General features: G+C 50.0%; 1 protein-coding gene across 19 annotated transcripts in view; it reads right to left on the reverse strand.

The window, feature by feature from the left end:
* TECPR2 (tectonin beta-propeller repeat containing 2) overlaps positions 1-14,733 on the reverse strand; it is a 99,888-nt gene that overhangs the window by 25,484 nt on the left and 59,671 nt on the right. For all 19 annotated transcript variants that reach the window (XM_081548719.1, XM_081548729.1, XM_081548728.1 and 16 more), the window contains 2 exons: positions 13,474-13,707; positions 1,074-1,222 (listed from right to left, as the gene is read on the reverse strand). In XM_081548719.1, coding sequence (XP_081404845.1) covers positions 1,074-1,222; positions 13,474-13,707 — 383 coding nt within the window. The remainder of the gene's footprint in view (positions 1-1,073; positions 1,223-13,473; positions 13,708-14,733) is intronic.

Here is a 14,733-nt window from a genome sequence, read left to right on the forward strand (position 1 = left end):
GCATAAGAAAACTAATTTCTAGGGACTCCCCTGGGGGTCCAGTGGCTAAGAATCCCCCTTGCAAAGCAGGGGATGTGGGTTCAATCCCTGGTTGGGGAACTAAGATCCTACGTGCCTCAGAGCAACTAAGCATGTGCAGCACAACTAGAGAGCCCGTGCGCCACAGTGAGAGACCTCACATGGCAACCAGGGAGTCTGCGCCACAGACAGACCTCGCGTGACAACCAGGGAGTCTGCGCCACAGACAGACCTCGCATGACAACCAGAGAGTCTGCGCCACAGACAGACCTCGCGTGACAACCAGGGAGTCTGCGCCACAGACAGACCTCGCGTGACAACCAGGGAGTCTGCGCCACAGACAGACCTCGCGTGACAACCAGGGAGTCTGCGCCACAGACAGACCTCGCGTGACAACCAGAGAGTCTGCGCCACAGACAGACCTCGCGTGACAACCAGGGAGTCTGCGCCACAGACAGACCTCGCGTGACAACCAGGGAGTCTGCGCCACAGACAGACCTCGCGTGACAACCAGGGAGTCTGCGCCACAGACAGACCTCGCGTGACAACCAGAGAGTCTGCGCCACAGTGAGAGACCTCGCATTACACACAACTTAAGACCTGATGCAGCAAATAAATAAGATATTTTTAAAAAAGGAAAAAAAATTTCTTCAACAAAATAGAAAAGGCACTCACGAAATAATGATAATAGGCTCTCTCATCACAAGATCTTTATGGGACTTTTACTTTCTTCCTTTTGGAGATTATTTTCTTTAAAAAAACATAATGCTTATTTTGTAAAAAGTTAGAAACAAAACATTTTTGAGAAAGAAAAAGCAGCCCTGGCCCAGATAATTGTGAACCTGTTCAGCTCTAAACTCTACAAATACCAGACTCAAGAGTATGGAATGCCAGTGGGTGCACGTAAGCAGACCCCGGGCACACTCACCCCCGGCGCCCAGACATGCACCTCCACCCTGTTTGCTGGGAGGCCCTCGCCAGCAGGTGTGGTCCTCTCCCCAGCTCAGCACCTGACCAGCCAACTGGGGAGCTGGGATCAGGTAACCTCTGCTTACCTGGACAGGCGGCTCAATCGCTATCCAGGCCGGAAGCATCAGACTGGGGTTCAGCGGCTGGGTGCCAACGCGGAAGTAAACGCCACCCCTGGAGTCGCAGGCCCAGACGTGCTGGTTTCCACAGGCCAGGCTCGTCAGTTTCACAGCTCCTGTAAACAGAGAGACAGCATACATGCCGGTCACTTTTGTGTGATGATTCATGGCTCATGTAAGCTATGAACTTTGATTTTGTTCTTCAGAGGAAGAAATGACACTGCGTGTGCAGCTGAGCTCTGTGGCTGGAGAATATTATCACGCACGAGAGTCACCAAGTCCTCTGGGTGCCCGGCCACCTGCCCGGCGCCACACTATAGCCCTGCCACGCCAGGGACAAAGGAGTCAAGATACCATCAGCACACGCCCTGAGCCACCAAGCACAGATTGATATCTCAGCATGGGCCTCACAATTAGCTTCATCACATACACAACTGTTAGCAGCAAATTCTGGGTCTGGGATGAGAGAATTCATCTTTTGGGTAATCTTGATCCTAATCACAATTCAGTCCAGTTCAGTCGCTCAGTTGCGTCTGACTTTTTTTGACCCCATGGACTGCAGTACGCCAGGCCTCCCTGTCCATCACCAACTCCCGGAGCTTACTCAAACTCATGTTCATTGAGTTGGTGATGCCATCCAGCCATCTCATCCTCTGTCGTCCCCTTTCCCTCCCACTTTCCTTTTATTTTTTTCCCTCCCACTTTCAATCATTCCCAGCACCAGGGTCTTTACAAATGAGTCAGTTCTTTGCATCAGGTGACCAAACTAGAACTTTCAGCTTCAGCATCAGTCCTTCCACTTACGATTGACTAACAAAGCCTCCTGGAATCTTCAATTTTTCTTTTTACATTTCTCCTTATTAAACTAGTTTTAAGAGGAAAGGAAGTGGGAGGAGCCTTTAAAGAGAAATTATATTTGATTAAGAGTTTTTCTGGGAGAAAGAGCAACAGCCAACAGTTACTGACCCTCACAACCACCATACCCAGTTATTACTGCCCCAGCTCACACGAGGCCATTAGGATGCAGACACGAAGAGATATGCCCAATATCCCAGAGAGAAGGTGGCTAAGCCAGGAGGCGAGGGTGCGCTGGGGTCTGAACCCAGGCCAGCCCGACTTCTCCCCGTCGGCTGCTTCTGACCTCGGGCTCCACACCTGCTGAGTGCACAGATCTTACAAGTTCAGCCTCCTCACTGCTGAAAAGTGAATATACCTGAGTAACCCGTGTCTTTCCCCGGCACGGAACATTTTCATCACCCAGAAAGTTCCCTCAAGCCTCTTCTGGTCAACACCCCTCTGCCCTGAGGCAGCCACTGTTTTGACTTCTGTTGCCATGGCTCCAGTCAGTCTGGTCTAGACGTCCAGGAGAACAGGATGGAGGCCAGCACTCCCCCTGGCCTGGCTTCCTGCACTCAGTGTGATGTCCTGGAGGGACAGTCAGGCATTCACTCCTCCTCACTGCTGAGTAGTATTCCAGGGTATGTAACAGCCACAGTTAGTGTCTCCTCCTGGCAGACACTCCGGCCACTTCCACGCTGTGCTGCTAGGAGCAAAGCTGCTACCGTCACTCCTGTAGAAGACGTTTTGGTGAACACGTGTTGTTCTTCTTGAAGAACACCTGTGAGTGGGACTCTGGGCTGTGACGTTTACGTTTAATTTCCAAAGAGACTGCCAGTGCCCATCCCAAAGAGACTGCCAGTACCCATCCCAAAGAGACTGCCAGCACCCACCTTACACACCCACCTGCAGCCCACAGCCTCACCAGCATCCACTTTGGGTACCTTTTCATGTCGGCCGTCCTAGTAGAAGTGGCATCTTGTCATGGTTTTAATTTGCATATCCCTGATAACAAAGTAATGCTGAGAACCTTTTAATGTGCTTATGGGGGCAGTTCCTTTGTGAAGTATCTGTCAAGCCTTTTGCTCATTTTTCAAGTTGAATGGTTTGACTTCTGGTGACTCAGTTAGAGGATGAGTCATTCTGACTGTAAAGCAGGAAAAAGGTGGTGCAGCTATGTTCACTGGCAGGGGGGCTCTCAGCCACCTCACACGGTTGTCACTGGCATCAGATGACATCCCATGTCATCACCAAAATGTACAGGCTCGGATCCTGCAATGGGAAAATCTCATCACGTGCATTTAGCTTTAAAGAATTAGTCCATTACTACTGAAAAAATTTCCTAAAGATGATGATTTCTCTACACCAAAATGAGTTGTATTTTAAAAATCTTTTACAGAGTGTCTTACCAGAGAGTTAAAATAGACATCCCAGGGCTCCAACATTACATATTAAAAGATCTGTAGCAATCCAAATAAAGTACTTCCAGCAGTAAATTACAGGAATAGCTGAGAAACAAATTCTCACTTTAGAATGTTAATTTAAAATGATTCTCCGTTGGAAGTGTCAACCTGCCCTAATAGGAGCTGCTCCTGTGGAGAAAGTTACGTACTGACAGAAACACCCTGGGTCAGCACCTCAGAGTTAGCAGCGACCACCACCCCAGTGAAAGAGTTCCCGTTACAGGGTCAACGTCTTCTAGAACAAGTACGAAAGCCTGTGTATAAATGAACTTATTCTGAATGGAAGAGACAGGTCAAAAGAGAAAACATTTAGTCGAGGGCCTCTCTGTAGTGTCCTACCTCCCAGAGGGCCTCCTGGGCTGCCTGGATGCAGGGGTACAGGGTGAAGACAGGTGGCCCCAGCACCCCCAGGCTCGTCGCAGCCCCTGGAGTTAATGCCCCCTGCGCTGGTTCTGGACAATGGGCTGTGAGCAGAAGCGGTCCGGCACTCCTGAGCTGAAGCGTAAATGAGCTGGCAAGAGGGCCTTCCTTTCCGTGGTCCCTGCTGCAGTGGCCACAGCGCGCGGCAGGGGCTCAGTCGGCCACCGCCCATGAGACGACAACGGGGAAGACTGACAGGGCAAGAGCCAGCCTCGCGGGCGCAGAAAGCAGCAAGCACGTGTTAAGTCGCGGGTATCCGGGGCTGGTTAACTACACCAGTCCAGCCAACATAGACACACTGTAATTTTCCTGTCTCCTGTTTTGCTTTTCCCTCCCATGTAAAAAAAAGTTTTAATTACTTTATTCAACAGATCAGACATTTTCCCTTTAAGACTACTTTTTAAACATATATTTTAGAACAAAAGGTGGCATTTATTTGGTGTTTTACTATTTATAAAGTTGCTCTTCTGCATAAATTACTATATAATATAGTCCTATTTGTTACCTAAAGGCATGAACTGACATTGAGTGTGTCTTCATTAAATGCTGTGACCAGATGAATTCAATTACAGATTGCATTAGTTTGCTAAATGTTCTAGTGCCTGACACAGGCAGATTTATGCGTACCGGGAAATGAAATGTTATCAGTTCAGTTCAGTCGCTCAGTCATGTCCAACTCTCTGTGACCCCATGAACTACAGCACGCCAGGCCTCTCTGTCCATCACCAACTCCCGGAGTCCACCCAAACCCATGTCCATCGAGTCGGTTATGCCATCCAACCATCTCATCCTCTGTCGTCCCCTTCTCCTCTCGCCCCCAATCCTTCCCAGCATCAGGGTCTTTTCCAATGAGTCAACTCTTCCCATGAGGTGGCCAAAGTATTGGAGTTTCAGCTTCAACATCAGACCTTCCAATGAACACCCAGGATCGATCTCTTTTAGGATGGATTGATTGGATCTCCTTGCAGTCCAAGGGACTCTCAAGAGTCTTCTCCAACACCACAGTTCAAAAGCATCAATTCTTCGTCGCTCAGCTTTCTTCACCGTTCGACTCTCACATCCATACATGACCACTGGAAAAACCATAGCCTTGACTAGACAGACTTTTGTTGGCAAAGTAATGTCTCTGCTTTTAAATATGCTATCTAGGTTGGCCATAACCTTCCTTCCAAGGAGTAAGTGTCTTTTAATTTCATGGCTGCAATCACCATCAGCAGTGATTCTGGAGCCCCCAAAAATAAAGTCTGACACTGTTTCCACTGTTTCCCCATCTATTTCCCATGAAGTGATGGGACCAGATGCCATGATCTTAGTTTTCTGAACGTTGAGCTCTAAGCCAACTTTTTCACTCTCCTCTTTCACCTTCATCAAGAGACTCTTTAGTTCTTCTATCAGCATCTTAAATATCTGCTAAATGATGCAATTTTTTTTCTAAAAACTAGGACTGTCATAAATCGTAATATTTCACATTCAGTCTCTGAAACTGAACTCAGCAGCTAAACATTTAACTGAAGAAGTCTCTCAATCTAAGAAATGCAAACCGAAACTACAATGAGGTACCACCTCACAGCAGTCGGAATGGCTATCACTAACAAGTCTGCAAATGATAAATACTGGAGAGGGTGTGGAGAAAGGGACCCTCCTGCGCTGTTGGTGGGAATGTAAGCTGCTGCAACCACTATGGAGAACAGTATGGAGGTTCCTTAAAAACTAAAAATAGGGGTGACATGATCTAGCAGTTCCACTCCTGGGTATATATCTGGACAAAACTAGAATTCCAAAAGATACAGGCACCTGTATGTTCACAGCATCACTATTCATAATAGCCAAGACATGGAAGCAACCTAAATGTCCATCGATGAGGGATGGATGAAGATCTGGGATAATGCCAATGAGGCCACTTGCAGCAACACAGATGCAACTAGAAATTATCATGTTAAGTGACGTCAGAGAGAGAAAGACAGACACCACATGATGGCACTTACATGTGGAATCTAAATCTGTCACAAATTAACTTCCCTATGAAACAGGAACAGAATCAGGGACATAGAGAACTGAATGCTGGTTGCCAAGGCATTAGGGGCTAAGGGAGGGATGGATTCAGAGGTTAGGGTTAGTAGATGTTAAGCTATTACACGCAGAACAAATTAAAAACAAGGTCCTACTATATAGCACAGGGCACTATAATCAATATTCTATGATAAACCATGATGGAAAATAATATATATGTGTGTGTGTGTATGTATGTATAACCGAATCACTTTGCTGTATAGCAATAATTAATACAGCATTGTAATATGGGAATAGAATCTAAAAAAGGGTGGATAGATGTATATGTATAACTGACTGACTTTGCTATATAGCAGGAACTAACAACACTGTAAATCAACTCCACTCCAATAAAAATTAATTAAGAACCCCACAACACTGTAAATCAACCATACCTCAATTTGAAAAGAGAATAGTAATTGTCTTAATCTAATCCCAAAGCAGCAATTGATTTGGTAATTTGTACAAGGACAGAAAAAGAGACGCTACATCTTGAAATAGAAATTTAAAGACAGAAAGCATGTTCATGATTTGATACTTTGCTAAAGTCCTTCTTAAACCTGAAATGTCTGCTTGCCCTGTAAGGAACGGTGACAGCCCAGACTTTAATGAGCTGGTGTTGCCCACGGTCAAGGCTGGCACGAGGGAGCCCAGATCCCACTGCCAGCACAGGGAAGATGGGTTTTTGTTTTTTGTTTTCAGTATCAGAACATCCGTAAAGAAGAGGCCAGGACTGAAAGGGAACCAGGTGATGAAGAGCATCTCTGAACAGCTCTGATAAGCCAGCATCTTCTGCCTCATGCCTTGAGCAAGTGGATGGTAATGCGGAGCTGGACTCATGAATTATGGTGAAGACATCTTGTACCTGCTATTAGACAGTTTTATTTGTGATTATCAGTAACAAGAAATCAAAACCCAAACTCCAGAATTACTTAGAAATGGAGTTGCAAAATGACGATAACTTGCCCGACAGTCTAATTTCTGCTGTGGGTGGATATGGCCATGTATGAGGCTCTCCACCTCCAGTGGAAGCTCCTCGAGGGTCTGAATAAAGTGGGTGCTGGGACAGCGTGGGAACCGGGTGCTCAGGGAGAAACACCAGGCTGAGGGTGCTGAATGAGGAAGCAAGGGCAGGGTGGACGTTCTAGACCATGGGAAGAAAGGGGACCCCAATACGGCAAGAGCGACGGCCAGCACTGGGAACTCCACCGCACCAGGCCCTCAAAAGGCAGGCGGACCTGGCCAGGCCGCCAGGGTGCGGGTGTCACCCCAAGACTGGAACTTGACTCCAGGGCATGGGGAGCCATTTAAGGTCCAGCAAGGGTGGTGTCCTGAGCGAGTTTTAGGAGGAGAGCTCAGGCAGCTGTGGCGGGAGATGGGCACAGCGGAGCTGAGAGGCGGTGACAGCCGTGCAGGAGTATGTGCGGGAGTGTGCGTGGGAGGGTGTGTGGGAGGGTGTGCGGGAGTGTGTGCAGGAGGGGCAGAGCTCTGACCCTGGCAGTAGTGGAGGGAAGCAGAGGAAAAGACAGCCCAGGAGACCTTCTGGGGAGACGGAAGAGACACTGTCGACTACACTGGCCAGCAGGGAAGCAGAAACAGCCAGAGAAGTTAATGGAACAGAGAAGTGAAGTCAGGAAAAGAGTACATTTTGGACCATCAACAAAACGAAAAGGCAACAACGTCCTGGAGTGTGAAGTCAAGCAGGCCTCAGGAAGCATTACTATGAACAAAGGGCTTCCCAGGTGACGCTAGTGGTAAAGAAGCCACTTGCCAGTGCTGGAGACCTGAGAGATGTGGGTTCAATTCCTGGGTCGGGATGATCCCTTGGAGAAGGGAATGGCAAGAATACCCAGTCCAGTATTCTTGCTTGGAGAATGCCATGGACAGAGGAGCCTGGTGGGCTACAGTTTACAGGGTCACAAAGGGTCGGAAATGACTGAAGCGAATTAGCACACACGCATGTATGACTATGAACAAAGCTGGTGGAGGTGACAGAATTCCAGTTGAGCTATTTAAAATCCTAAAAAAAGACGCTGTTAAAAGTGCTGCACTCAATATGTCAGCAAATCTGCAAAACTCAACAGTGGCCACAGGATTGGAAAAGGTCAGTTGTCATTTCAATTCCAAAGAAGAGCAATGCCAAAGAATGTTCAAACTACCATACAATTGCACTCATTTCACACGCTACCAAGGTTATGCTCAAAATCCTTCAAGCTAGGCTTCAGTGATACTTGAACTGAGAACTTCCAGATGTACAAGCTGGGTTTAGAAAAGGCAGGGAAACCAGAGATCAAATTGCCAGCGTCCACTGGATCATGGAGAAAACAAGGGAATTCCAGAAAAACATCTACTTCTGGTTCATTGACTACACTACAGCCTTTGACTGTGTGGATCACAACAAACTGTGGAAAATTCTTAGAGACGGGAATATCAGACCACCTTAGCTGCCTCCTGAGACACCTGCATGCAAGTCAGAAGCAACAGTTAGAATAGGACATGGAACGACGGATTGGTGCAAAATTGGAAAAGGAGTCTGTCAAGGCTGTAAGGAGTCATGTCACTCTGCTTATTTAACTTATACGCAGAGTACATCATGCGAAATGCTGGGCTGGATGAAGCACAAGCTGGAATCAAGATTGCCGGGAGAAACATCAATAACCTCAGATATGCAGAATGATGTCACTTTATGGCATAAAGTGAAGAGGAATTAAGTAGCGTCCTGATAAAGGTGAAAGAGGAGAGTGGAAAAGCTGGCTTAAAACTTAACATTCAAAAAACTAAGATCATGGCAGCTGGTCCCATCACTTCAAGGCAAATAGATGGGGAAACAATGGAAACAGTGACAAACTTTATTTTGGGGGGCTCCAAAATCACTGCAGATGGTGACTGCAGCCATGAAATCAAAAGACGCTTGCTCCTTGGAAGAAAACCTATGACCAACCTAAACAGTGTATTAAAAAGCAGAGACATTACTTTGCCAACAAAGGTCCATCTAGTCAAACCTATGGTTTTTCCAGCAGTCATGTATAGATGTGAGAATTGGACCATAAAAAAGGCTGAGAGCTGAAGAATTGATGCTTTTGAACTGTGGTGCTGGAGAAGACTCCTGAGAGTCCCTTGAACAGCAAGGAGATCAAACCAGTCAATCCTAAAGGAAATCAAGCCTGAATGTTCACTGGAAGGACTGATGCTAAAGCTGAAGCTCCAATATTTTGGCCACCTGATGCAAAGAGCCGACTCATTAGAAAAGAACCTGATGCTGGGAAAGACTGAAGGCAAAAGGAGAAGGAGGCAGCAGAGGATGAGATGGTTAGACAGCATCGCTGACTCAATGGGTATGAACTGGAGCAAACCCTGGGAGATAGGGAAGGACAGAGTAGCCTGGTGTGCTGCAGTCTGTGGGGTCACAACGAGTCAGACACAACTTAGCGACTGTACAACAACAATAACTAAACCGGAGATGTTTGCAAATGATACGTTTGATAAGGAGTTAATATCCAAACTATATAAATTACTCATACAACTCAAAATCAAAAACAATCCAATTTAAAAAGGGGGAGAGGGCCTGAATAGACATTTTCCCAAGAAGACATACAGATGGCCAACAGGCACAAGAAAAGACGCGCAATATCAGTAATGATTAGGAAAATGCAAATCAGAACCACAGTGAGGGATCACCCCTCACACCAATCAGAATGGCCACCATCAAAAAGACAACAGATAACAAATGTTGACAACAATGTGGAGAAAAGGGGACTCTAGTACACTGTTGGTGGGAATGAAATTGGTACAGTCACTGTGGAAAACAGTAACAGTCCTCAAAAAATTAGAAACAGAACTATCATATGATCCAGCAATTCCACTTCTGGGTATTCATCTGGAAAACAAAAATGAAAACACTAATTTGGAAAGATATATGCACCTCATCAAGCTGTTCACAGCAGCACTGTTCACAACAGCAAGACGTGGAAGCAACCTGAGTATCCATGAGCAGAGGAACGGATGAAGACGTGGTGCATATACACAGTGGAGTATCAGCCATGGAAAAGAATGAAACCTCACCATCCGCAACAATGTGGATGGATCTGGAGAGTGTCATACTTAGCGAAATAGTCAAAGAAAGACAGATACCATGTGCTTCACTTACAAGTGAAAGTGAAAGTCACTCAGTCACGTCTGACTCTTTGTGACCCCATGGACTATACAGACCATCGAATTCTCCAGGCTAGAATACTAGAGTGGGTGGCTTTTCCCTTTTCCAGGGGATCTTTCCAACCCAGGGATCAAACCCAGGTTTCCCGCATTGCAGGTGGACTCTTTAGCAGCTGAGCCACAAGGGAAGCCCAAGAATACTGGAGTGGGTAGCCTACCCCTTCTCCAGGGGATCTTCCCAACCCAGGAATCGAACTGGAGTCTCCTGCAATGCAGGTGGATTCTTTACCAACTGAGCTATCAGGGAAGCCCTTAGATGTGAAGTCTAAATAACAAAACAAATGAACAAATTTAACAACACAAAAATAGACTCACAGATTCAGAAAACACACTAGTGGTTACCAGAGGCGGGTGGGGTCGGGGAGGGGGGCAAAATAGGTGAAGAGGATTAAGAGGTATAACTACCAGTTATAAAACAAACTGACTACAGAGATGTGATGTGCAGCACGGGGAATACAGTCGGTGTTTTATAGTCGACAACAACTTTGTATGGTGTGTAATCTATAAAAAGATATTGTATCACTATATTGTATACCTGAAGCTAACAAAATACCGTAAGACTACCAGAAAAAACAAAAATAGTGCACTTGGGAAAGAGAAGCTGCTACTGAACAGAATCCTCACACGCAGAACCACGGGCTTGCAAGGCTGTGCTTCCTTTTCCTGCCGTGAGCACCACCACAGCCAGCTTTTAAAAGAACAGTGGAGCATCCCAGGCCAGCCCAGGTGTGAAAGCCAGGCGCACCTACGGCATCTGCATTACCACACTCCATTCACTGCTGTTCAGCGGAGCTGCCTGACGACCGTCTGCCACAGACAGGCAGATGGGGGTCTGGGCAGGGAGCACACACCTGAACTCAGAATCTGTGTCTCCTACCCTAAATAATAATTCTGGAAACCCTGATTAAAATCTGTGCCACCGGCTCCACAGCCCAGCCCTGCAGAGAGCCCAGCGACAGAGCAGCCGGCAGCCCGAGCAGCCTTCTGCCACCCCCAGCCTGGCCCAGCACCCCTCGCGGCTCCCCACACACCTCCCCTGCCTCCCCCAGGACGCTCAGAAGAGGGTGAGAGGGTCACCTGTCACCTCAGTGTCAGTCAGTGTGAAAGGGAAAGGGAAGTCCCTCAGTCGTCTCCGACTCTCTGCAACCCCATGGACTGTAGCCCACCAGGTTCCACCGACCATGGGATTTTCCAGGCAAGAATACTGGAGTGGGTTGCCATTTCCTTCTCCAGCAGATCTTCCTGACCCAGGGACTGAACCTGGGTCTCCCGCATTGTAGGCAGATGCTTTACCGTCTGAGCCACCAGGGAAGTCACTGGGCTGTCTGCAGGGCTAGGCTGTGAAGCCTGTGGGACAGAGAGGTTTCAATCAGGGTTTCCAGAATTATTAGAATAGGAGGTGCAGATTCTGAGTTCAGCCGATAACTCAGGTAAATAAACTCAGAGCTCAGGCAGGATAAAGACCAAAAAGGCGGAGCATCCTGGAATCATGTCCCCCCACCCCCAACATCCTCCAGCAGCCATCACCCCTGCCAGAGAGAGCGAGCGTTCACACAGGATGCTTACTTGCAGCAAGTAATTGCTGTTACTGTTACAAAAATGGGAACACAGGTTTCCAGATGACCCGGAAGCTCGCGCAGGGCCCAGCCCCGCACACGGCCTCCTGCTGCTGTGAGCCCCCGCGTCTCGGCTCGCCCACCTGCACCTGCCGTCTGTGACCCCTCCAGGCCTGGCTGGATTCCAGACGCTTCTGCTGGCAAGGAGCAGGGCAGTTCCATGAGCCCCTGCCCTCTGCAGGCTGGGAAGGAAGCGCAGCCTGAACTCAGGACGGCCTTGGCAGTGGGCTCCCACTCTCTGAACTGAGACTGAACCCCCGCCACAAAGCTGAGTTTCTCCCCTTGAAGGAACGGCCACCAACTCCAGGGAAACCCAGATGGGCAGCTCTGAGATCTGTGACACGCCGGCCAGAGAGCCACTGTGGGAGGACTGGACTGAACTGGGAGGGAGGCCTGGCAGGGCTGGTTCCACAGTGGAGCCAGGCTCGACAACTGCTCATGCTGCGCTCACAGCGGCCTCTCTACAAAGACGCGCACTGCTTCTGACTCAGCCAGGGCGAGGGCGCAGCCTCCCACTGCTCTCAAGATTCTGTAGCAAGGAGGACACAAACCTCGTGCTCACCTTTTCACCTCCAGAAACTCCCAAGCTGGCCTGTTTGGGGCTGACGGAAGGCGGCTCAGGCCAGCAGGGTCTCTGAACCAACCAAAGGGTCCCAGGGCAGGCAGGAGGGCGGCCCACAGCGCAGGCAGGAGGGCGGCCAGCACGGCTGCTCTGGTCCTCCCCGGGGGGTGGCGGTGGCTGGCGAGCGCTCTGCCAGCTGGACCGTGACCTGCCCTATGCGGGGCTTAGGTTCAAAACACAGAAATGCCAAAAGCATAAATAATCTAAATGACCCTGGAGAATTCCTAGCTTTGTAACAAAGCTTGCTTCTTCAGTTGAGAACCAACCTGCTTCTTCAGCTAAGCTGATTATACTTGGGGGCCTTGTGGGACCAAAGAATGACGGAGCCTCTGCGCATTATGGGATGGTGAGAGGCCGCCAGCTGGAGGCGCTGTGAGGGCTGCCGGGGTGGGAGGCGGACAACGCCCCCTCCTCCTTTCTTGCTCTTCCTTTTTATTTGTTAAATGAGAATGTGTGGTTGAATTCTCAAATGTTAAGTGCTTGTAAAATTCAATTCTATCGCCTAACAAACGGAACACTGGTTGTCAGTTCACCAAGTGGGAACCCGTCTGGCAGGGAAGTATTCCTAAGACTCACATGGGCCCTGGAGTGGCTGGGGGAGCCTCGCCTCCTACATCCATGCCTGACACTCTGCCTGGAGGATGACCTGATGGTGCGGCTCACTCTCTTATTTCCTGGAATGGGAATGAATTACTTATAAGCAGCATCAGACTGCTTGGCTGCCCTGCAGCCCTGAAGGGGACACTCAAAGTGCGCGGGGGATCCGCACACTCTGGGCAGCGGGGGGAGGAGGTCTGTCCTGGCCGTGGGCCTGGCCCCGGAGCCCAGACCGGACGGGCACAGAACAGCAGAAGCGGCCGCACCGCAGGAAGGGCCGGAGCGGCTCTCCCGGCCCCTCTTCGGGACACGCTCCTCCTGGGTTCTGAACCCTGCAACCTGGAGAGGGTGGGGAAGGGAGGCTCCTCACAAGACTCTTAGGAGGCCCATTAACCCATAAGAGCGGCTAATCGGCCTCCTGAAATCTAGTGAGAGGCCAAGTGTCCTCCAAGAATTCACGCGGTTGAACCCAGGGGCCCCGGGAGGCGGGTCGGACGTCCAGTCTCGATGTGGCTGGAAGACGGGCGGGGGCGGCGGTGTGGGTGGCGTACCTAGCTGGGAGAGGTCCAGCCGGGCCCAGTGCATGCCCGTGGGGCAGCTGGTGGACAGCGTGCGGATGAACACCTGGCCGAGGCTGTCCAGGGCCCACAGGGCATCTTGGCAGGCGGCGTAGGCCCTCATCTCGGCATCGGGGGGCAGCTGCACGGTGGACGGGCGGGACTGGGCGTGCTGGGCGCTCAAGCGGCACAGGTCCTTGCTACTCTGGCACAGCCACAGTGAGCTTCCTGCGGAGAGGTCACAGCGTCACCGCGAGGCCCACGGCCTGGTGCCCACCCTCGCTCCCCACCATGGGGCAGGAGCGGCCAGGGCTACCAGGACCCTCCAGTTAACAGGAAACCATTCCGACATATTCGGAAGAAACAAAAGAAATCAGATCTCGGAAGCCCACGTCACTGGCTTAGTGGCCCAGACCGGGAAGCCTTCAACATGGTGTGTTGGCCAGGGTCCTGAGGAAGCAAGCTTGGTGACTCCTTGGCAGTACGCCACCGAGGAGCCTCTGCCTGGGTGACAGGTGGGCGGCGGGGTAAGGCTGCTGGAGGAGGCCCAGAACACCAGGAAGCCTCTTCTCCCCTTCCTCACCCCAAAATTACACGCTAATTCTCTCCGTTTATTTAGAGTCCTTGAGGTTTAACTCACTTTAAAATGCAAACCACACTTGGAGAAGTTTTAAAATCTCAGTCAGAATATATTATCTAAAATCTGGGGCCAGGTACAGTTTGAAAATAAGGTCATGGGCAGGCCAGATATTTAAGTAACAGCCCTGAGGAGTCAGTTGGTAACCCCCCCACGATGCCACCCCCAACCCAGGAAGTGCAGTGACGCCTCTACAATGCAGTGTGTCCCGGTCACAACCCACAGGCAGATGAAGGCAGGAGGGACCTCCCGTCAGCTCAGGTCAGTTTTGCGGCCGCATTCAGGACACCTGTGGTGTTCAGAGCTCTCTCCCTCGGAACAGCGGTCAGGCTGTCCGGTGAGGGAGCACTCTGTTGCACTGACCGAATCCTCCACATTCTAGCGGCTACAGGCTGGACCTCGCCAGCTGCTCCCCCTGAACCACAGACTCACGGCATCATCTTATTGGACCCTCGGCACCATCCTGGGAGGACGGGGAGGACGCTTCAGCCGCCAGCAGGGCCACCTGACTGCCCTGAGCTGCAGGAAGGGCTGTGAGTTCTGACTGGAGTCGGGAGGCCTGCCTGGCAGGGGGACGGTGGGACTGAGGCCAGCAGGGGCTGTAAAGCAGGATCACA

This window comes from Giraffa tippelskirchi, chromosome 12 (genome assembly GCF_054371585.1).
Source record: "Giraffa tippelskirchi isolate mGirTip1 chromosome 12, T2T-mGirTip1v1.2.pri, whole genome shotgun sequence".
In the NCBI taxonomy this organism is placed as follows: domain Eukaryota; kingdom Metazoa; phylum Chordata; class Mammalia; order Artiodactyla; family Giraffidae; genus Giraffa; species Giraffa tippelskirchi.